The following is a 23,543-nucleotide window of genomic DNA, read 5'->3' as shown; positions in this document are numbered from 1 at the left end:
CTTCAGGGTTTCCCAGGCTGTGATCTTCCTTCCCGGGTATGTCCCCAGCTGCATCTTCCAGAACAGGGAACTGCATCCCTGCCTGCATCATCTGTGGGGAGGCCCCTGCATCATGCTTCCTGAACAGGTCACTGTTCCGCCTGATGCGCCCTGAACAGGCCACTGTTCCAGCCTGTGTAAATCATAGCCCTTTCAGGGCAAAGGTGGTCCCGCCTGGAATGAAGATCGTCCCCCAGACGATTAACCTACTCTAACGTGCCCCCCATGGCCGCCCGGGGCACGATATACTCCCATGCCACCTCCCTTTCCCAGCACCCATGCGCATTCCCATCCATTTCAGAAAAACAATGTCCACCATTACCCAAAAGCCATCCACAATCAAACCCACTCCCGACCACGACTTTCCCTTGCAAAAAACTTCAGCGTTGCCGAATTCACCACACCCCAGATTGTCCACCCTTCACCAAGCACCGTCAGGGCTCTTCCGCACCTGGGGGCAGCTCAGCACAGGGGCCGTTGAAACAGTCTCAATCTCAAGTTGGCTTCTCTCTTCAGAGCTCCCTGAACTGGCGCTTTCTCACGCCAGCAGTGCTGGCCATGACGTCCACAAAGCGGCGTTTTCCAAGCTTCTCCATCCCAGACCCGCAGAGTCTTGTGATCCCACCACAAAGCAATCGTGAGTGCTTGCACCCGTGCCTCGCCATTTCCGGAAAGCGCGTGGACTTTCGAACTGGCTGAATGGTTCAGTGTGACTCGCTGTCTGCTCAAATCCACAAATCTATAATCGCTCAGGTTCACCTGCTCACTGTGCCTTTGAAAATCAAGGAATCAGAGCACACTCACGAGGCCGCTGCCCAAGCAACACACAATGGCCCACAGACAGAAATGCGAAAACAGATCGCAGAAGAAAGCGCTGCCAACAGAGGTGCAACAGAAAAGCGGGCACCACCTTGCAGCCAATGAATGGCTGAATGCGAAATGCGCCGAACAGGCTGCGCACACCACGGAGCCCCTTCCTGACAATGCACGCCTTTAATCAGCCTGGCCTCAGCGCCAGACACGCCAAAACGGCGTACAGGTGTGTGTCTGGATAGCTGCCAGGCTGCCATGCTTTGCCACGCTGATGAGCGCGGCTGCTGTGGCCACGGTGCCTGGAGCAGCTACTGCGCCCCAGCGCTGCACTCAAGCGCTGGCCCTTTAGCGCTTTGCAGCTGCAGCGCCAGAAGCCAAGCCCATTGACTCGTTCGGGGGACATTAGTGAACTTGGTTTCGCTGTTAAGCATCCGCTTCCCCTTTTTGTGCCAGTCCCGCTCTGCTCTGTTCATTTGGCTACACTTGCATTTCAAAGCGCTGCCGCGGCAGCGCTGCCGCGGCAGCGCTTTGAAGCGCTAAGTGTAGTCAAAGCGCCAGCGCTGGGAGAAAACTCTCCCAGCGTCCGTACTCCACCTCCCTGTGGGGAATAACGGACAGCGCTGGGAGCGCGGCTCCCAGCGCTGGGGCTTTGACTACACTGGCGCTTTGTAGCGCCGCAATTTGCAGCGCTGCAGAGGGTGTGTTTTCACACCCTGCTGCAGCGCTGCAAATTTGTGTAGCCAAGCCCTGTCACTGTGTCTCTCCTGGCGCAGTAATAGGTGCCGGTGTCTGCAGCTGTCAGCGAGCGGAGCTGCAGCGAGAACTGGTTCTTGGAGGAATCTGCACTGAGGGTTGCGCGGCTCTGGAAAGACGGGCCGTAGTATATGCGCCAGTTGGAGCTGTACCAGTCGATCTGTCCCACCCACTCCAGCCCTTTCCCGGGAGCCTGTCGGACCCATTCCCAGTAGCTGTTAGTGACCGAGTCACCGGTGATAGAGCAGGTCAGTGCGAGGGTCTCTCCGGGCTTCACCACGCCTGGGCCGGACTGGACCAGCTGCACTTGGGACAGGACACCTGAGGGGAAAGGAAAACATCGCATCAATTAACCGAATCATCCCCCATCGCTGTGCATTGACCTTCCCCTGCCGCAGTGACTTACATCCCGGGGCAGCCAGCAGGGAAAGGAAAAGCACCAGAAACGCCATTATTTGCAATCAAGGACAAAAATGCGGCCAGCCGGCAGGAATAGGCAGGTCAGTGCCGGAGCGGGACTGCGGCTCCTAGAACCGGGGGTTTGTATTTAAACAGGAACCGGGATTTGCATGCGGGTTTCACTCAGGGAGGATAAAAGGGGTGACAGAGGGAGGCTCGGGCTAAAAGGGGACATGTCCCCAGACACAAAGGGGGAGAATTCAGCTGTGCTCCAGGACTGAAATCTCAGCTTGTCTCCTTCGGCAGAGAATTAGCCACGGTGCATATGTACATAGGAACATTGTCATGGCCAGATGAGGTCAGACCCAAGTTCCATCTAGTCCAATCTCATCATCTGACAATGACCCGCCACAGATGGTTCAGAGGAAAGTGTAAGAAACTCTCTAGTGGGCAGATGTGAGGTAACCTGCCTTCCACATCAGATCTCATCCTGATTTCCAATAGGGAGAGTTTGGCTTAAACCCTGAAGCACCGAGTTTTAACATCCCTTTCAAATACAGGTTGCGATGACTTATGATAAGTCTGGATTTCACTGATATCCATATAAATCTCCTGTTGTCAGGGTTCTCTCCCCACTCTGAACTCTGGGGTACAGATGGGACCCGCATGAAAGACCCCCCCTAAGCTTATTTCTACCATCTTAGGTTAAAAACTTCCCCAAGGCACAAATCCTTCCTTGTCCTTGGATGAGTACCGCTGCTACCACCAAGTGAGTTAGACGAAGATTCAAGAAAAGGACTACTTGGAGTTTCTGTTTCCCCCAAATATTCCCCAAACCCCTTCACCCCTTTACCTGGAGAGCCTTGAGAGTAACCAAGGTGAGCACCGACCAGCCCTTGGGTTTCTAGGACACTAAAAACCAATCAGGTTCATAACAGCAGAACTTTATTATAAAGAAAAAGTAAAAGAAGCACCTCTGTGAAATCAGCATGGAAGGTAATTTTACAGGGCAGTCAGAGTCAAAACAGCGGATTCCCCTCTGGTCAAACCTTTAAAGTTACAAAAACAGGGATAAACCTCCCGCTTAGCACAGGGAAAATTCACAAGCTGAAACAAAAGATACCCTAAGGCAGGGTTTCTCACACAGGGGTCGCCGCTTGTGCGGGGAAAGCCCCTGGTGGGCCGGGCAGGTGTGTTTACCTGCCCCGTCCGCAGGTCCTGCCGATCGCTGCTCCGGGCCAATGGGAGCTGCTGGAAGCAGCATGGACCAAGGGAGTTACTGGCCACTGCTTCCAGCAGCTCCCATTGGCCCGGAGCAGCGATCTGCGGCCAGTGGGAGCCAGACCTGTGGTCGGGGCAGGTAAACACACCTGCCCAGCTGGCCAGGGGCTTTCCCTACACAAGCGGTGACCCCTGTTTGAGAAACCCTGGGCTAATGCATTTCCTTGCTATTACTTACTATGTTTGTACGTTTAGACGTATCATTCAGCAGGAGCTGGATTACTTGCTTGGTCTCTCTCTCTTTGTCCACTGAGAGAACAACAACGTCCCAAACAAAAACCTTCCCCCACAGATTTGAAAGTATCTTCTCCCCTTATTGGTCCTTTTGTCAGGTGCCAGCCAGGTTATCTGAGCTTCCTAACCCCTTACAGGTAAAGGAGGGATTTTATGCTACCCGTAGCTCTGTGTTTATGACACTTGTCTTTCCAGGCCACAGTTTGTGACAGGAGCCTGCCTCTCATCCTGTGAAAGCCAGAGATGAACGATAACACTGTGGTTAAGCCACTGAACTGGAAATGGAAAGAGCAGAATTCCTGCCCTCACTCTGGCACGCTGCCTGTTTGGGCAAACCATTTAATCACTCCCTGCCTCAGTTTCACCACCTCCAGCATGGTGGATAATGATACTTCGCTACCTCTCAAGGAGGGTGTTGTGAGAATAAAATGTATTCGGGGTGTGAGGTGTTCAGATATTGTGCAAATGAGAGTCGAATAATAATAATTCAAGGAGGAGGAGTAGGAGGAGCAGACAGAAGGTGGTCAATAGAGAGACGAAGAAAGGTGAGGTAGCTCGGCCATTACAGACTATGTGTACGGGCTGCCGTGTGAGATTTTGTAGCATCTCAAAGTGAACAGTGTCACACACTGTTAATGTAAAATACTGTTTGTTTGCTTAAGTATAACGGTCCTATTGGTTTCAATCAGTTTAGCTGGATTCTCTGAGACTGAAAACGAAACGCACATTCCCCATTTCCTTGTGATTTTTCTTTCGGAACATGGAGCTGCACATCAGGCCCTGAGATAAGGGTTAAGCAGGCGGAAGTCTGGTCACTCCTCTTCAATGTGCCCCCAGCGGCGGTCTCGTCAAAGCGGGCAGCGTCCGGGCCAGAATACCGCAGGTGAGGTTCTCGCAGAGCAGGCTGTTTGCGGGAGAGGGAAGGGAGCTGGAGCGCCCCTGAAAAATGTTTCATTCTCTGGATGTAAATATCTAAATATTGTTCAGTTTTCTGCGAAATTAACGGACAGAAAGAAAACAGCATCAGTGTAATTGATTTCTTCCTTTGTCTCATTATTGAAGTAATTGTTGTTTACAGCTCTCGACCGCCCCCAAGGGCTGAATACGTTGTTTTCAATCTACAGCGGTAGGATTTTGCCCGACTGTAAATTCATTTCCCCGCACTGTGTCTCTCGCACAGTGATACCGGGCGGTGTCCTCGGGCTTCAGGCCGGTCATTTGAAGATACACCGTGTTGACTGAAGTGTCGCGGGAAATGGTGAATCGCCCTTGAACTGCCAGAGAGTACCATTGGCTCGATCCGGTCGGTTTGCTGACCTCAGCCACCCACTCCAGTCCCTTCCCGGGAGCCTGTCGGACCCCGTTCATACTGTAGCTGCTGAAGGTGAAGCCGGAGGCTTTGCAGGAGAGGCGGAGAGAGTCTCTGGGCTTTTTCACATCCCCGCCGGACTCCACCAGCTGGACCTGGGACCGGATACCTGGCGATAAAGACAATAATCATATAAACGCTAGTTTCAAATACTCAAACATTCCTCTACGTCTCCAGTGCAACAGAAAGAGAGAAAAAAATACCTTCCAAAGCTGCTACAATGAAAACTAAATGGAGCCAAAGCGTCATATTTCCCTGGTGCTGGAGGGAAAAGTTCTCAGGGACTGGCCGGTCACTGCACAGACCCAGGGGCTGCAGATTGTCTCTCCGGGTGCAGCCTGGGCAGAGAGAGGCAGAGATTTAAAGAGGAAGGTTCCCCCCTTTGCATATCCCGCTCATTATAAGGGACACAAACTCCTCTCCTCAGAGATGCAAACTGCTAGCACGCTGGCTCAGAGCGGGGTCAGACGCTCCTTACGCTGTTGTACGTGGGAGAAACTAACAGCTCCCTTGAATAGCCGGAATTCTTTATCCGGGGATTTGGGGCCCCCTGTGAAATCTATTCTAGTCAACTAAGAGCTGGAGGGAGATTCCGCTCGGAAGCCCCCACTCCCCGTGCACCGTGGGGCGGTGGTTCTGTGGGGTCAGTGACGGGGTCAGGTCCGAGGTTTTCACTGGTTTGGGGGATACCCGCTGGAAGGCGAAGATTTCCTGAGGCCAGGGGCGGCTCTAGACCGCATGACTGCGGCAGGTCCGCTCGTCCCGGGCTCCGGTGGACCTGCCGCAGGCATGCCGGCAGGAGCTCAACCGGAGCCGCGGGAAGAGGGGACCCGCCGCGGGACCGGGGAAGGGCGGCGCAGCGCTTCGCGCTGCTTGGGGCAGCCCGATTTCTAGAGCTGCCCCTGCCTGCGGCGCTGGGGCAAAGTGGCCCGTTCCCTTTCCCAGCAGGGGCCCGCTCCACGGACATGCGCAGTGACCGGGGGCCGGGTCCGCAGCAGGAGCGCCTAGTGCATGGAGCAGGGCGGTGCTGCAGATGGTCGCTGGAGATGGGAGAAGTGCTCGGAGGAAAGTCCTAGGCCAGAATTCAGAGCTGGATGCGCAGCACCAGGGCGGTGAATGTGCTGAGGGCAGAATGTCTCGGGGTGGGGGAGGGCCACCGAGTGTTACTGACAGCGGAGAATGTCAGGGGGGGGGGGGTTAGAAAAGCCTGGGGGGATTCTTCACCCGCGACTCCTCATTGCCTGGCTTCTCGGGGTTCGGGCTGATGGTGGGAATTTTCAGCTTAGAGGCCGGCCGGTGCAGTGCCTGGGTATGATGGGGATAACAGCACATTCATACGCAGGGCCGCCCACGGGGCGGGGGGGCAAGTGGGGCAATTTGCTCCGGCCCCACAGGGGCCCCCACCAGAGCTTTTTGGGACCCCTGGAGTGGGGTCCTTCACTGGCTCCGGGGGCCCCAGAAAACTCTCGCGGGGCCCGGGTCCCGGGAGCTTCTTCCGCTCGGGGTCTTTGGCGGCGGGGGTCCTTCCCCTCTGGGGCGGAAGGACTCCCCGCCACCGAATTACTGTCGAAGCGGGACCCGCTGCTGAAGTGCCAGATCTTCTGCGGTAATTCGATTATGGGGCTCCCCGCCGGGGGTCTTTGGGGCACTTCGGTGGCAGGTCCCAGAGCAGAAGGACCCCCCCCCGCTGAATTACTGCCGAAGGGGGCTTCCCGCCGCAGAAGACCCCAGGCCCCCTGAATCCTCTGGGCGGCCTTGGCACAGAGCTATCGTTCTGGTTCAAACAGGGAGGAGTTAGAGCTTCAAGCTGGAGCACTGAGCAATTCTGGGAAGGAGATAAACTCCCCTCCTGTCAGAGTGAGATGAATCTAAGAAGGAGGGAGGATTATGAGAAATCTTCCCCTTTTGAGCAGGTGAGTTAATAATTGCCAAATAGTGGGGTGCTTCCTATGAAATAGTGGGTGCTGACCCCTCTGGGAGACAGAAGGTTGAGCTAAGTGGGACCTTGGGAGAGCGTTGGGGCTGGCAATTCTTAGGGTCCCAGGTTAGGTCCATCAATGGCTATTAGCCAGAATGGGCTGGGATGGTGTCTCCAGGCTCTGTTTGCCAGAAGCTTGTAATGGGCAACAGAGGATGGATCACTTGATGATCACTGGTTCTGTTCATTGCTTCAGAAGTACCTGGTATTGGCCACTGTTGGAAGGCAGGATACTGGGCTAGATGGACCTTTGGTCTGACCCAGTATGGCTGTTCTCATGTTCTTATTCCTGGGGCCTTTCCCTTCATTTCTTAGGGGCACCAGAGACAAAATGCAGCAGCCAGGACTCCTGGGTTCCACTCCCAGCCTTGGGAGCTCTGAGGCAATGGTTGCCTTTCAGTGCTAAGGGGTTGGATTCATGGAGTGCTTGTAACACAAGGCAGAAGCAGTGTTGGCAGCTGCTCCTCCCTGGGGCTCATAAACCCAGACTGGTTCTCCGCAAGGTCAGTTTTAGTGCAGGCTTTAATAGGATTTTCCTCACAGTGTGTATCTGACACAGTAATACACGGAGGTGTCTCCGGGCTGCAGGCCGGTCAGTTGGAGGGACACTTGGCCTTTGGAGGTGTCTCTGGTGATGGGGAGTCGACATTTGAGAGCATTGCTATAAGCAGTGCCCCCATCAGCCCAGATACCTCCCATCCAGTCCAACCCTTTCCCCGCTGGCTGGCGGGCCCAGTGCACCCAGTAGCTAGTGATGGAGAATCCGGACACAGTGCAGGTCAGTCTGAGGGTCTCCCCGGGCTTCATGACTCCCCCTCCGGACTCCACCAGGCTGACCTGGGAATAGACACCTGCGGAGGGGAAATAAAGGGGGAATATTGCAGCGATTCCTGGAGGCGCAGTTATTAGGGAACACGCGGTACCGGGCGCCCAGTGGCAGCGCAGATCCCGCCCGTACCCACGGGGAGCAGCAGGAGGAAGGCAATGGCCAGGCTGGGGGTCATGTCTGCGGCTGGCGGCTCAGTCCCCAGGCGGGATTGGAAGCTGAAGCCCGGCGCTGGCTCTGAGCAGGGTGAGCGGCCGGGACTGGGCTATGAACAGGGCCCCGGGGAGCTCATTTGCATGGGCCGGAGGGTGGGGACAATATAACGGGGGGACCCAGGAGGCATGTGACACTGTAGCTCATTGTGAAATCTAATACAGGTGGGTTAGAGAGTCCGACCTTAGCAGCGAACCTTCCCTTAAGGTCACGATTTTACCCTTATTTCATGTGTAAAACAACTGTATGGAAACAGTTGTGTTATCTATCTATCTATCTATCCCTGTACACCTCCTCTATCTATCTATCTATCTATCTATCTATCTATCCCTGTACACCTCATCTATCTATCTATCTATCTATCTATCTATCTATCTATCTATCTATCTATCTATCTATCTATCTATCTATCTCTGTACACCCCCTCTATCTATCTATCTATCTATCTATCTATCTATCTATCTATCTATCTATCTATCTATCTATCTATCTATCCCTGTACACCTCCTCTATCTATCTATCTATCTATCTATCTATCTATCTTTGGATTTTTGCCTCTCTTCCCCCCGCCCTCTTCAATGTTGGTGTCAGTGTTATCAACTGGGAGCAAGTTACATTATTGATTCATTCTGTTCTCAGGGTAACCCGGTCACTGAGTGTGTAAACAGATTTTGCAACGGTGATTTGGAATATTTCTGGGGGTTTTTTGTTTTATTTTTGGCTACTGTGGAAGCAGAGAAAAGGATAAAGGGAATTTGAATGCAGATATCTTAACTTTTAGGAGTAAAGTAAGAGTCAGACTAACACTAGCTTTAATAACATGAGAGTTCAGGCAGGGCCTGGGCAAGTAGAAAGCAAGTGGAACAAAGAACTTTAAGAGATACTGTTGTTTGTCCTTGTGTTAGATAAGAATGCAATGTAGATTGTGGCAGAAATTCATGAGAAAAAGGGAGATATTAGGAAAGAATATGTATAAACAAGATGTGGTTGTTGATCATTACTGTCTGCAGGAAAAGGTGTAAATGCTTGTCCTAATAGTTTATCTAATAGAGACCTGGCTGGGACGGGGAACCCCGCCTGTGTGTACTCTCCCCTTGCAAGTGTCAGGAAAATAAACTGTCTCGGACTTGTTGCAACCAACCTGTGAGTGAAGACTCTGTTTTCTTCCATACTACATTGCCATTGCTGGAAATAGTTTTGGAGTCACTGTGGCTTCGTCTGAGGAGAAAGGTCAGAGCTCTGCAGAAGGGATAAAAGCCATCCCTGTGCAGAAGGCTCCGCCAGTGGATAAATCCTACAGAAGGCTTAGGTTTGGGCAGGGCTCAGGAGCTGGAGAGGACCTTGTGCTGACTCCTACGAAAAGGGTGAATTTCAACCAGAGAATTATCAGCCTCAGACAAAAGCGATAGATGATCACTGACCCCCACCCCCCGCCTTCCAGTCCATAATTCTCCCTCAGGGCTCCGCATTCCCACTGCTCTTCGCTAAGGGCTCGGCGTCTCCATTGACTTCACTGGGGAAGGAGGGATCCGTAACTGCAGAGTATCTGATCCGAAAGCTCTGGTGGGCGCTGGGGGCATCCACAGAGCGAGGGTGGATGCACCTGTTCTTTCCTCCTGCTCCGTGAAATAGACCCTGGGCATCCGCTCCCTGCGCTTCCCGGGAGAATGGGGTCAGCAGAGCCTCTGTCTCCTGGTACAGCTCTGTGCGGTGTCCCTGAGGGGAGATACTTTGTGCTTGTTCTCAGTGCTGGGGAGCAGAGCTGCTGCCTTCCCTGGTCTCTGCAGGGGGAGGTTTTTGTTTGAGCTCAAACTCGCTTCCCCTCATTGTGTCTCTTGCACAGTAATACACAGCGCGGTGTCCTCGGACCTACAGTGGCTTGGGGCATTGACGGGAGGCCAGGAGCAGCCGGCTGTGCTTCTCTTCCCCAGCCCCAGCCATGTTGCTCAGGGGGGAGGGGTCCCACTCCACACTCACCGGTGACGGGAAGCAGAGCGCCGTGGCTGGGAGCTGGCGGAGCAGAGTGGGCTGGGTCTGGACTGCTCCGCTTTCCACTGCTGCCAGTGAGTGCGGGGTTGCTGGGGATAGAGGTGGAATGGGGGTGGGGCGGGGGTGGAGCAGGGCAGAAGGCTAATTGGTGGGGCAGAGGGAGGTGTCTGGGATCCTACACATCCCTAGGGATGGCTTTGCTCCTTGCACTGGGTGCAGCCCATGGGGAGTGCGGGGGAGCCGGGGATAGGGCTGGTTGCTGGAGCTGGTGCTGCCACGTATGCAGCACGCAGATGCCTAGGGTACCATGACATTTGGGGCAATTTGGCAATTATCTGTCCCTTTCATAATGATTCCCAACATTGGGTTTGCTTTTCTGACTGTCACTGCACATTGACTGGATATTTTCAGAGAACCATCCACAATGACTCCAACATCACTTTCTTGCCTGTTAACAGCTAATTTAGACCCCATCGTTTTATATACATAGTTGAGATTATGTTTTCCAATGTGTATTACTTTCCATTGATTAACGTTGAATTTTGTTGCCCAGTCACGTCCGCCAATGCCCCAAGCCACTGGAGGCCTGTGGGCAGGGCCAGCTCCAGGCACCAGCATCCCAAGCAGGTGCTTGGGGTGGCAATCTGCAAGGGATGGCAGTCCATGTGTTTTTGCCCCTAAGCAGTGCGCCGAATTGTCGGCGGGGGCAGTCCCTGTGCCTTTAGGGCGGCACGCGCATTTCCCTGGCGGAGGCAATTCGGCGGCAGCTTCTATGTTCAGCTGTCCACAGCAGCACAGCTTCTGTATTCTTGCTGAAGATAGAAGCAGTCACCAAATTGCTGCCACTGCGGAAACGTGCGTGCTGCCCTCACGGCACACATGGATTGCCCCTGCCATTCACGGCGGCAATTCGGTGTGCTGCTTGGGGCAGCGAAAACAGTAGAGCCAGCCTTGCCTGTGGGGCCCCCCAAAGTGACCCCCCCACAGCTCCTGCTTCCCGGGCCTCACAGGCCTTGAGTGCAGCCCAGACCCTGCGGAGGGGAGCAGGTTCTTTCCCCCACCCCCGCAGATTCCTGGGGCCCCACACAGCCTCCCCACAGGGCGGGGGGGGAGGCTGCATAGGGCACCTGAGTGGCTAGAGACGGCTCTGCTGCCCTGGCTAGGAGCCCCAGGTAAGCACTGCACTCCTCCCTTTCCAGAGCCTGAACCCCTGCCCCTTCCCACACACCTCTCCTGCCCCCAAACTCCCTCCCCTCACCCCCTCCTGTACCCCCACCCCATGCTCCAGCCCATAGCCTGCACACCGCACCCCACTCCTCCCCAAGCCTGCACCCTGCACCCCAATCCCCTGCCCCAGCCCAGGGCCTGCCCCCAGCACCCCTCCCCACACACACACTCCCTCGCAGGGCCTTAGGCAGGTGGGGAGCAGAGTTGGGGATGGCGAGCTCTGGGCATTTGGGGCACCAGCAACATTTCTACAAACCTGACCCCCTCACCCCGGGAGGTATTTTGGGATCAGGAGAACCTATGATTTGATGAGACAGGCTGTAAAGAACCACTTATCTCTGAATCTCCTGTTTTTGGTGGTGACATCAGAACTGAGATGCCTGAGGAAACTGCCTTTATGTTTTCTTGTTAGCCCCTGCGGTGAAACAGGAGTTTAATTTTGTGGCTGGTTTGGTACAGCTTATCAAAGAATAACCACCAATATTGGGTTGTGTTGTGACCCACTAAGCACAGTTACAAGCAGAAATCTCTTTCTGTCTATTTATCATTGTCATAGGTTTATTCCCCACTTTGAACTTTAGCGTCCACAAGATGGGGACCTGCATGGACTCCTCTAAACTAAAATCCTAGTTTAGATCTGGTAAAAGCTGCCACCAGCTAGAAATTCCCTGTTCCCCCAAACTTTCCCTGGGGAACACAGATCCAAACTCCTTGAATCTTAACACAAAGGGAAATAATCCAATTTTCCCCACCTTCTTCCCCCCTCCCCTAGTCCTTGAGAGAGATACCTTGATTCAAACTCCTTGAATCAAACAAAGAGGGATTCACTTTTCCCCTCTCCCCTTCCCCTGAAAATCCAAACAAGGGAAGAAATCAATTAGGTTCTACAAAAGAAAAGGATTTTATTAAAAGAAAGAAAGAAAGTACACTATCTCTGTAACACCAAGATGGAAAATATATAGGGTCTAGCTATAAACCTGGAGAGGCTTTCCCTCCCACCCTCCTTTCTCAGGCCTTGTCTACACTACAAGACTATTTCGAATCAACTTAGTTCGAATTTGTGGATTCGACCTTTTGAAGTCGAATTTGTGTATCCATACTAAATACACTAATTCGAATTTCTGATTCCACATTCACAGGGCCAGCGTCGACTTTGGAAGCGGTGCACTGTGGGAAGCTATCCCACAGTTCCCGCAGTCCCCGCTGCCCATTGGAATGCTGGGTAGAGCCCCCAATGCCTGCTGGGGGGAGAAATGTGTCGAGGGTGGTTTTGGGTAAGTGTCGTCATTGAACCGTCAATCACAACCTCCCTTCCTCCCTCCCTCCTTGAAAGCGCCTGCGGGCAATCTGTTCGTGCACTTTTCTGGTCAGTGACAGCGCGGACGCCACAGCACTGCAAGCATGGAGCCCGCTGCGATCATCGCCGTTTTCTCCTCCTCGCACTTTATCGTCCACCTCTTCCACAGTCAGCTGCTGAGAAATTGGGCTACTTTTCAATGGTGCTGCAAGCACTGGGGGACCATAGGGGACATTTTACAAACATCAACATCGGGTGGCCGGGCAAGGTTCATGATGCGTGTGTTTTCAGGAACTGTGGGCCGCTCAGATGCCTGCAGGAAGGTAGTTTCTTCGCGGACCACAAAATAACTGTTGTGGATGTGCAGATGCCTATAGTCATCCTCGGGGACCCAGCCTGCCCGCTAATGCACTTGCTCATGAAGCCCTATACAGGCGCCTGGGACAGCGACAAGGAACTCTTCAAATACCAGCGAGCAGCGAGCAGCGTGACCTGTGACTGTTCAGTTTCTTTAAAGAGAAGCTGAACCTGCCCCTGTTTCTTTACCCAGTTACTGTTGACTCTCCTCTTCGGTTACATACCCCGTTCACCCCATTACCCCCACTTCCAGCACACGTGTAAAAATAAAATACGTGTCCCATTATTACTTAACAAAGGTTTCTTTATTCATGACTTTTCGTGAAAGGGTTGAAACTGGGACGCAGGCTGTGCTGGGTAGGGTGTGCGGTGATGTAAAGACCGCCTCTAAACTCAAGGAATGACAGGCTCCTGCTCCTAGAGCGGTCCGCAGTGCCGGAATGCTTCTTTCAATGGAGCCTGCCATCCCTCTTTATGGAATTCTGTGTGCAGGCGGATATGTGACCTTGTGGTGGAGGAGGACGGATACAGATTCCTCAGCTGCGTGACTCAGCGGTCCAGGACAAGGACCGCTGTATAAGATCTGTAACCGCCCTCCCCCGCTGCAAAGTCACATCTCCCCCGCCCACACAGATCCTGGAAACCACCTCCAAAAACCGACCAGGGTGCCTACTGACTGCACCGTGTGTGTGACCCGCTGCTGATCCTGCCCCCGTGTCTGTACCCTGGGAAAGGTGACTGTCCTATGCAATTAACCACCCCCTTCCCCACGCCCCCCATTCAAACACAGTCTTCTTTGTAAAAACATAACGGAAACAGTAATTAACAGCAAAGCATTTTATTAATTAAGTACACAGTTAGGGGATGGGACTGGGATTGGGACTACTGTGAGTCTGGAAGTGAAGGACTTCGGCAAATGTAGGGTATGAGAGCTTTTGGGTACTTGAGCACTGTGCTGTGGTGCAGTGACAGTATTCACGTCCCCGGCCACCCCTCCTCCTGATTATTTTCGGTGAGGGGGGTATGGGACTTTGTGGCGGGGGAGTGCGGTTGCAGATACACTGCAGGGTGTCTCTGTCCTCCTGCGGTCCTGCAGAACATCCACAAGGCGCCTGAGCGTGTCCGTTTGCTCCCTCACTAGTCCAAGCAGCGTTTCAGTCGCCTGCTTGTCTTCCTCATGCCACCTCTCCTCCCGTTCGCTGTGTGAGCGCTGGCACAGAGAGACGGTCTCCCTCCACTGGCTCTGCTGGTCCGCCTCTGCTAGGTAGCAGCCCATACGTTCCTCGAACATCTTGTCCCTTGTCTTTTTCTTTCGCTGCCTAATCTTTGCCAGCCTCTGCAAGGGGGATGCTGTGGCAGGTCTGGAGACAGTGGAAGCTGTGAGATGGGAAACAGGGAGTGTCACGGAGTGTGGGGGACCCAGGGCCTTCACCCCCGTGCTCCCTACGATTCACCAGGACTCTCAGCCATCCAGTAAAGCAGAAGGTTTATTTAGACGACAGGAACACAGTCCAACACAGGTCTTGCAGGCACAGATAACCAGATTCCCCGGTTAGGCCCATCTTGGGGGGCCTCACAGCCCCCCCCCCCCGGGGATCAGAGCTCGGTCTCCTGACTCCCCTCTCTTCTCCAGCCCACCTTCTTCTCCCAGTCCTCTCCGGCCCCTCCTCTCTCCTCCGCCTCCTTCCTTTGTCTGCCCTGGCCAGAGGTGTCACCTCCCCTCCCCCAGGCCAGGCTCAACTCACCCTTTGAATTCCTGCATCTCACCTAAACCTCTGGCTCTCCCCTCCCCCGCACAGGCAGTCTGTGCTTCCTACTTCTTCACAGGGAGTGAATTCCTTGCAAAGATACATTTTTGCGAACAGTTAACTGAGTCTAGGCTGTCTCTGTGAATTCTGGGTTGAGACCCCTGTGCCTGCTGGGGCACAAATCATTTTCGCGGTGGATTCTGGGTAAATGTCGCCAGTCATTCCTTCCTCCGGGAAAGCAACGGCAGACAATCATTTCAAGCCCGTTTTCCCAGAATTGCCCTGGCATACGCCATAGCGTGGCAACCATGGACACTGTTTTGCCTTTTGTGTATGTCACCGTATGTGTACTAGATGCCGCTGACAGAGGCGGGCCAGCAGCGCTACACAGCAGTATGCTTTTGCTTTTGCATGACAGCAGAGATGGTTACCAGCCATATTGTACCATCTACCATACCATAAATTGGTAATAAGATGGTAATAAGATGGGCATGGTTACTAGCCCTTTTGCACTGCCCCATGTGCCAATAGGCTGATGATGAGGATGGATACCCATCTTTTTGTACCATCAGCCATCCATAGCGTGGGGGGAGCAAGGATGTTGGTGTTGAGTGCTGCACTATCGCATCTATCTGCAGCATTCAGTAAAGATAGGGTGACATGTAAAAGAGTCAACAGAGGATTGTTTTCACTTCTGGTGGTGGGTGGGGTGTGTGCGCAAATTGCCGAACTATGCCCTGACCCACCGCAGACACTGTGTTTGACCCTAGAAGCATTTGGAGCTCATCCAAGAATGCAAATACTTTTTGGAGACAGCAGGAACTGTGGGATACCTTGCGTCCTCATTCCCCCCTCCCTCCATGAGCGTCCATTATATTCTTTGGCTTTCCGTTACGCTCGTCACGCAGCTGCGTGCTGAATCTGTGCTATGCCGTCTGTCCATAGATTTTTTAAAAATACTTTGGACCAGGCGTAAAATTACAGTAATTACCCTAATTAGATGCAGGAGTCTCCGAGCGAGATCACCCTGAGGAGGGTCACTGAAGGAGATAGAGAGCGCATGCTGCGTGAAAGCTAGCACGAACCAGGGCCCGATGCAGCCATGCTCGGGGAGGCAGTGCTCCCTGAGTACCTCATGAAAGCCTTGCGCGGAAAACTGTGCTACCACGGAGCACCCAATAAGGCAGCTCTCCCCAGGAACCTCCTGCTGATGCTTTTCGATTAACGCAAGGAGATCTTCGTGGAGATCTCCAAGGATGATTTCTGTTCTATCCCCATATCTAGAGAGACCTCCTTTTCACACAGTTAAGATTCCTGTTATAGTAAGAATAAAAGTTAACATGGTTAAAGCACTTACCGACTGCTCCTTCCCCTGATTCAGGGTCCGGGTTAATGGCCAGGGAGGATTGTTGGGGGATCTCCGTGACGGTGATGAATAGATCCTGGCTGTCGGGGAAACCAGCGTTGTAAGCGCTCTCGCCTGCCTCGTCCTCCACAAATCCTTCCTCATCTTCCCCGTCCGCGAACATCACCGAGGAACTGGCCGTCGACACTGTCCCATCGTCAGAGTCCACGGTCACTGGTGGGGCAGTGGTGGCAGGCTCCGTAGCGTCCGTTTGCCGCTTTGATTTTTTGGTAGCCTTGTCTGGGGTCCTTGATTTTCACGCGGCACTGCGTTGCATCCCGGCTGTATCCTCTGTCTCTCATGGCTTTGGAGACCTTCTCGTAGGTCTTCGCATTTCCTGTTTTGGAGCGCAGCTCCGAAAGCACAGACTCCTTGCCCCACACACCGATCAGATCGAAGAGTTCCCAGTCAGTCTATGCTGGGTCCCTCTTTCTATTCACAGATAACATGAACTCCTCTGCTGGAGAGCTCTGCATCGTTGCAGGTGCTGCGGAGCTCGCCCCGATGTCCAGCCAGGACGTCAGATTCAAAGTGCCCAGACAGGAAAATGAATTCAAATTTTCCCGGGTCATTTCCTGTGTGGCTGGTCAGAGAATCCAAGCTCGGACTGCTGTCCAGAGCGTCAACAGAGTGGTGCACTGTGGGATAGCTCCCGGAGCTACTAAGTTCGATTTGCATCCACACCAAGCCTAACTCGAGCTAGCCATGTCGAATTTAGCACTACTCCACCTGCCGGGGTGGAGTACCAAATTCGAACTAAAGAGCCCTCTAGTTCGAATTAAATGGCTTCCTGGTGTGGACGGTTGAGCGGTTAGTTCGAATTAACGCTGCTAAATTCGAATTAAAGTCCTAGTGTAGACCAGGCCTCAGAATAATCAAAGTAACAGCGAACAGAAATAAAGAGATTTCTTCAGCAGACACACAATTGCAAATGTAGAAATTAATTATAAGACTAAACCACCTTTCTAATACTCACTATACTGAATAGAAGAAAATACTTCAGGGAACTTGGAGAGCCTGGAAAATACGTCTGGCCTCTCTTAGATCCAAAGAGAGAACAAAGACCCCAACAAAGAACACAGACAAAGCCTTCCCTCCACAGAGATTTGAAATTATTTTGTCCCCTGATTGGTCCTCTGGTCAGGTGTTCATCAGGTTACTGAGCTTGTTAACCCTTTACAGGTAAAAGAGACCTTAACCCTTAACTATCTGTTTATGACAATCACAGGTTGGATCCCCGTGGTGTCCATATGTCGCACAGGAATGCAGAGCGGTGCGCTCGGATCTGGGGCTGCTCAATGGCAAATGCAGCAAGTAGTTGAGCTGTAATAACGTGGGCTTGTTAGTGTGTGTGTGGGGGGTGGGGTTGGCCTGCTATAGATTCTCACCTCTTCTACCTACATTCCCTGTTTCATGCTGGTTTAAGTAAAGGGTTTGGCCTGGAGCTGCAATGAAATGATAAAAAACCAACTAAATATCTCAGGAATTCGTCTACCACCCCTCGAGGGGCAGCGAGAGTGGGATGGGTGGGAGAGGGGAGGGCGGGGGCGCTTTATAGAAGTTTTATCTTTGTATAAACTGCTCACCATTATCTGGTGTTTCTGTTAAAAGACCCGAGGGAAATAAAGCAAAGGAGTATTAATTTGGAGGCTGTGGTAACACAGGTGACATCCTAGGGCCTTTAGGGAGGCAAAAGTTTACCTTGGAAAATTGATAAAGCAGCAAGTTAGTGGAAACAGAATCTCATCTTCCTGGAGGTGGAGAAATGAGCGTGTCCAAGGATGGGGAGACAATGAGAAACTGTGGAGAAGCCGGAGTCTCTGTACCGGGGGGGAGATGCAGGGACAGAGGCGTGGCGGGATTTAAAGAGGGCGTTGGGTTATTAATTTCCCTGGGCACCTGTAAACATAAGAGACTCTCCCCGCAGTGTGTGATCCCAGCTCTGTGAGCAAAGGCTGAGAGAGGGGGGAGGGGTAGAGTATCCATGGATCGATCACAGAATCACAGAACTGCAGGGCTGGAAGGGAGGGGTCATTCCCTCCAGCCCCTGCGCTTTGGCACCGGTGCAGCCTGAGGCCAGGGGAGATGAGACAGCGGATCAGGCAGGGAGTCAGATAAGAACGGAAGCTGTTTAATAGGCTTCTAAGCAAACATCACACAGCTCTAGGGCACTGGTCAGGCGTGTTTGGGGGGAGTAGCCTCTGCTCGTTGATAGCTGTCCTGGTCCGTGTTTTTCCTTATCCCGGTTTTTCCCAGCACACAGAACATGGGGGTCACATGGGGAGTGTTTGGCATTTTCTCGGCTCTATAGAATGTATTGTGAGGCCTGGAACAGTTTATGGGACCCAGCGTGTCAGTCCCCCCATCGCAGTCCCGAGGTGCCGGCCTCGGGATCTCTGCTGTCTGTGGCACTGGATTTGGCTGCAGAGCCGAGAACATTTTAACCATTTCAAGGAAGGGAACCGCGAGAGCCCAGCGCCCGGACTGTCAGTGTCACAAACCAGCTGGGACTTCCCCTGCTGACCGCAACGGGAGGTTTTTGTCTGAGCTCAGCCCGGCTTCGCCTCACGGTGTCTCTCGCACAGTAATACCGGGCGGTGTCCTCGGGCTTCAGGCCGGTTAGTTGCAGGTAGATCAGCTTCTTGGAGCTGTCTGTAGAGGTGGTGAATCGCCCTTTCACGGAATCTCCGTAATAGGTGGTTGCTCCATTAATTGCTGATACCCACTGCAGCCCCTGCCCGGGAGCCTGGCGGAGCCAGTGCATCCAGGCGCTGTCTATGCTGAACCCTGAGGTGGTGCAGGTCAGTCTGAGGGAGTCTCCGGGCTTTTTCACATCCCCGCCGGACTCCAGCAGCTGGACTTGTGACCGGACACCTGGAATAAACGCATGTTAAAGCCAGGTCAGTGCGAATTGCCAACAATCCATCCCGCTGACTCCCCTACCCGTACAAGGCGAGAAAATACCTCCCAACGCTGCTGCAACGACCACGAAATGGAGCCAAAGAGGCATTTTCCCTGGTGTGGAAGGGGAGTGGAAAGGTCTCGGGTGGGTCGGTTGGTAACTGCACAGACCCAGTGGGCTGCAGATTGTCTCGGGGTGCAGATTCGGCAGAGAGAGATTTAAACAGGAAACTCTCACCCTTATTTGCATATCCCCCTCCTTATAACAGCTAAAACTCCTTCCCAGTGACTCACTGGATGAGTGCCCTGGTCTGGTCACTCCCTCTGGGGCACCTGGCACTGGCCACTGTCAGACAGGACACTGGGCTGGATGGACCTTTGGTCTGACCCAGTCTGGTGGTTCTTATGTTCTTATGATCTCACATCCTGGTCTGGGGACCCAAGACTCGTTCCTAGAGAAAAAGCTTTGAACTCCTCAAGGGTTTAACAGACTCTCACCCTTTGGTGTTGCCCCAGCAGCTAAGTGGCCTAGGCTCTGTCTACAGGCCCAGCCCTGACACCCCTGGAGCGGACACGCGTCTCCTCTTCGCAGTCAGGGAAGTGTCTTTAATTGCTGCCAGGGTTTGCCGCGGGGACTGGAAGGAGCCCCGCTCTGCCAGGCTTTCGGCGCTCTCACCTCCCCACATTTACAGGGACAGGCAAGAACCGGTATCTGACAGGTGTGTGTTGCTGTCCGGTTCTCAGAAGAGAAAGGTGAGACCCCTCAGCTCCCTGCCCTGGACATCCCTGTCTGTGTTTCTGATACTGTTTCTGAAAAGCCCGGGTTTCAGAGTTTGGCTGCGTGCTCCGTGTTCTGTTCTTGCGCGCCAGGGCTGGGGCGCATCAGCGCGAGAGGAGATGTATCGCAAGGGGAATGAGGACCCCAAACGAGCAGCCACCGGACAAGGCCACCAGCCCTGCGCTCTCTGACCCTAAAGACCCCGGACACCTCCCCTGTGGGGCTGCTGCTTCTCTCTGCAGGATCCCAATAAGTCCTACCAGGCTTCTTCCCTGTACCCTTACTCAGGGGCGGTTCCAGGCACCAGCGCAGCAGGCATGTGCCTGGGGTGGCAAGCCGCGGGGGTGGGGGGGGGGCGCTCTGCCAATCGCCCTGAGGGCGAGAGTCAGACTGCCTTTGGCGGAGTGCCTGCGGGAGGTCTGCCGGTCCCACGGCTTCCCTGAAGACGCGTACAGGCAAATCACCGGCAGAAAGGCCACCGAAGGCCGCCCGACTGCCGTGCTTGGGGCGGCAAAGAACCTTGCTACCCCACTGCCCTCAGCGCCAATCTTTGGGTTAACTATATGGAAATATAAATATTCATGAGACAGGGTGAATCTCAGCTCTGCAGCTCCGGCCCACGAGCAGCGGGGCTGTGAGTGGGGAGGGGTCGGTTCACGGGGTCCCGTGGGGCTGGGACACCCGCTGGCGCTGGCAGAGACAGGGCTGATTCCACTTCCCGGCTGCACTGAACTGTGCGGTGCCCACAGGGAAATGTTCCCCGGCAGGTTCAGCCATACGGAGAAGAGCCAATTGCTCGTTGCTTCGCTCCCTGGAGATCCCCCATTAACGCCAATGGGAAGAGCCGTTTGCGTGAGGCGAGCAGCGCTCTGCTCTGCACTGGGTTGGGGGGCGTAGTCAGGACATGAAAGAGTTAATCCGCGATGTCGGAGTTTTCAGTCCTGAGGCCCCTCCCCCTCTTGCGCCCCAGGCAGGAGAGTTTTGCTTGTGTCGTTGCTGCCCCCATGCGGCAGCCGCGGGAAGTTCCGCAGCTCTGGTTTTTGTACGAGCATCCACAGGCTTAATCTGTGTGTGTCTCTCTCGCACAGTAATAGCGGGCGGTGTCCTCGGGCTTCAGGCCGGTCAGTTGCAGATACAGCAGGTTGTTGGAGTTGTCCCTGGAGATGGTGAATCGGCCTTTCACAGCAGGCAAATACCACTGGCTCGATCCATCCGTGCTAATCTGAGCAACCCACTCCAGCCCCTTCCCGGGGGCCTGTCGGACCCAAGCCATTTGATAGCTGCTGAAGGTGAAGCCAGAGGCTTTGCAGGAGAGGCGGAGAGAGTCTCCAGGTTTTTTCACATCTCCACCAGACTCTACCAGCTGCGCCTGAGACCGGACACCTGCAAATAAAGACATGTTACAAGTATCGGTATAAAAACAGCGATAATGTTATAGTCTTCGGGCTCTGCCATTTAAGCTGGGGGAACAAAATACCTTCCAAAGCTGCTACAATGAAAACAGCTGCGATCCAAGGTCTCATTTTGCCTGGCGCTGGAGAGGAAAGTTCCCGGGGGATTGGCTGGTCACTGCACAGACCCAGGGGCTGCAGTTTGTCTCTCCGGGTGCTGCCTGGGTAGAGAGAGGCACAGATTTAAACAGGAAACTCTCCACCTCTATTTGCATATCCCGCTCCCTATAAGGGACCCAAATTCCTTTCCTGCAAGCTGTGAATTGCTTCCTCCAGGGGTGAGAGAGAGGAGCTAGATCGTCCCTTCCTGTGGGTCTCTACAGCGCCCAGCCCCAGTGCGATGGGGTATAAAGGGGGAAAGAATCAGCTGCCGGGTGTGAGCCCAATTCCCCGGTTATGAATTTAGGGCCTGATTGTCATGAACTTATAACGAGGAGTCCGGTGGCACCTTAAAGACTAACAGATTTATTTGGGCATAAGCTTTTGTGGGTAAAAAACCCACTTCTTCAGATGCATGGAGTGAAAATTACAGATGCAGGCATTGTTATACTGACACAGGGAAAGAAGGGAGTTACCCCACAACTCTGGTTCTCCACGTGTAAGGTAACTCCCTTCTCTTCGTGAGCCAGTATTGTTATGCCTGTATCTGTAATTTTCACTCCATGCATCTGAAGAAGTGCGTGGGGGGGTTACTCACAAAAGCTTGTTCCCAAATAAATCTGTCAGTCTTTAAGGTGTCACCGGACTCCTCGTTGTTTTTGTGGATACAGACTAACATGGCTACGTCCCTGATACATCAAATTATCCCATCCTGGGGAAGGGGTCTCCCAGAGTCTCTGCCCATGTGAACATCGGGTCAGTAACAGGCCGGATTAACCTTTTGTGGGCCAGGCGCTAAACATATTTGTGGGCCCCCATGGGGCAAAGGAGCATGGCGTGGGAAGGTGAGTCCGCAGAGCGAGGGGCCAGCCAGGGCCAATGGGGCATAGCATGGTGGGGCCAGCCCCCCTCCACCCAGCCCAGTTCAGGGCACTGTACAGAAACTGGCAGTTGCCAGGTGCACACTGGCCTGCCCAGCCGTGTACTGCCAGCGTGCCCCTTCCCCTCGGGGGTGGGCCCATGCCACACCCCACAGGCCCTGACTCCATATGCTCAGCATCCCCTGGAACTGCTATGTCCCCACCACAGACCCTCCACCACAAATGCACAGCGCCCTGCACACCCCCACCCAGCACCCTCCCACTCAGCCAGCCACACCATCACTGACCAATGCACTTCCCCACAGCCCCACCACCACCACTACACAGCACCCCACTCACACCACCCACTGCCCAGCATCCCAACACACAGACCACCCCCACCGCCCCCCAAGAGACCTCCCACTGGCCAGCAGCCCCCACACACCTCCAGAGACCCACACCCTACACCCTGGCCATGCTCACCGGCCCTGCTGGAAGGTGACGGTCTCTGTCAGGCTGAACTGGCAGTGTGGCCGGGGCTGGTCCAGTGCCAGGACAGGGAATCACGCCAGCCTCTCGAGAGTGGCACGATTAGCCTGGCCAGGATCTGGCCGGACTCCCTCAGGACCCACTTGCCTGGAGATAGGATGACCCTACGTGCCCGTTTGGCTGGGACAGTTCCCTTTTTAAGCTCTGTCCCAGCCATCCTGACTTTTTTGGTAAAAACGGGAATTTATCCGGTTTGCTCTTGCAACTGATCAGTTGGCAAGAGCCAACGAACAAATACCCAGTTTACCAGAAAAGTCTGGTGCCCCCCCCCCAGCAGGGTGTGGAGGAACATGTGTGTGTGTGTGGGGGGGGTGGCAACGCAAGGTGTCAGGCAGCAGGGCTTGAGGGGGTCAGTCCCAGCCAGAATGCAGCTGGGGGGGGAGGAGATAGGGGCCAGCCCCAGCCCCTGACAGCTGTGTAGGGAGGGCGTCAGTCCCAGCTCCTAGCAGTGGTGCAGGAGCTGGGGCAAAGTGGGAGGGGGTCAGCCCCTGACCTGCCAGCGGCATGCAGAGCTCGGGGGGGGGGGGTCAGCCCGTGGCTGTGGCGTGGGGAGCTGTGGGGGAGGGGTCAGCCCCAGTTACTGGGGCCCTGTGCTCAGCTTCATTTTTGGGGCTCCGCCTTGGGACCCAGCCAAGAAACGGCACATTCTCTCATATCTCCCCCCCACCCCCGTTTTTCTTCTTTTTTTTTCTTCATCCTCCACCTGTAAGTAATAGCAAGTAAATGGAAATAAAGTGAGGCACCTTGATTGGTTTTGTAGTCTAACTTATTTTTTCACACACTTGAAAATCACTGGGGGTCTCGGCGGACCACTTAGTGATCTTTCCAAATACTGTTTGTACTGTTAGCTAACTATTGTAAAGCACTTTGGATAAGAGCCCTTTATAAAAAATGTAAAAAAAAAAACATTGGGGTGCTTAGTCTGACCAGGAGCCCTTACCTGGGGAAGCTCCCATTTAGTGTGAGGGGTGCATGAG

General features: G+C 53.9%; 3 gene segments (V, D, J or C); all 3 read right to left on the bottom strand.

Moving 5' to 3' along the window:
• Window positions 1–4,596: 4,596 nt before the first annotated feature.
• LOC120380825 lies at window positions 4,597–7,870 on the bottom strand. The segment is given in 4 exon segments: window positions 4,597–4,997; window positions 5,092–5,226; window positions 7,559–7,717; window positions 7,825–7,870. Coding segments are annotated over 4 exon segments (705 nt in total).
• Window positions 7,871–18,377: 10,507 nt separating this feature from the next.
• Window positions 18,378–18,991, bottom strand: LOC120380824. The segment is given in 2 exon segments: window positions 18,378–18,802; window positions 18,893–18,991. Coding segments are annotated over 2 exon segments (471 nt in total).
• Window positions 18,992–20,529: 1,538 nt separating this feature from the next.
• LOC120380476 lies at window positions 20,530–21,197 on the bottom strand. The segment is given in 2 exon segments: window positions 20,530–20,990; window positions 21,085–21,197. Coding segments are annotated over 2 exon segments (369 nt in total).
• Between the last annotated feature and the right edge of the window lie 2,346 nt (window positions 21,198–23,543).

The sequence above is a fragment of the Mauremys reevesii genome, linkage group 13 (assembly GCF_016161935.1).
Source record: "Mauremys reevesii isolate NIE-2019 linkage group 13, ASM1616193v1, whole genome shotgun sequence".
Taxonomy (NCBI): Eukaryota; Metazoa; Chordata; order Testudines; family Geoemydidae; genus Mauremys; species Mauremys reevesii.
The sequence above is the reverse complement of the archived record's forward strand: the minus strand, read 5'-3'. Positions and strand labels throughout refer to the sequence as shown.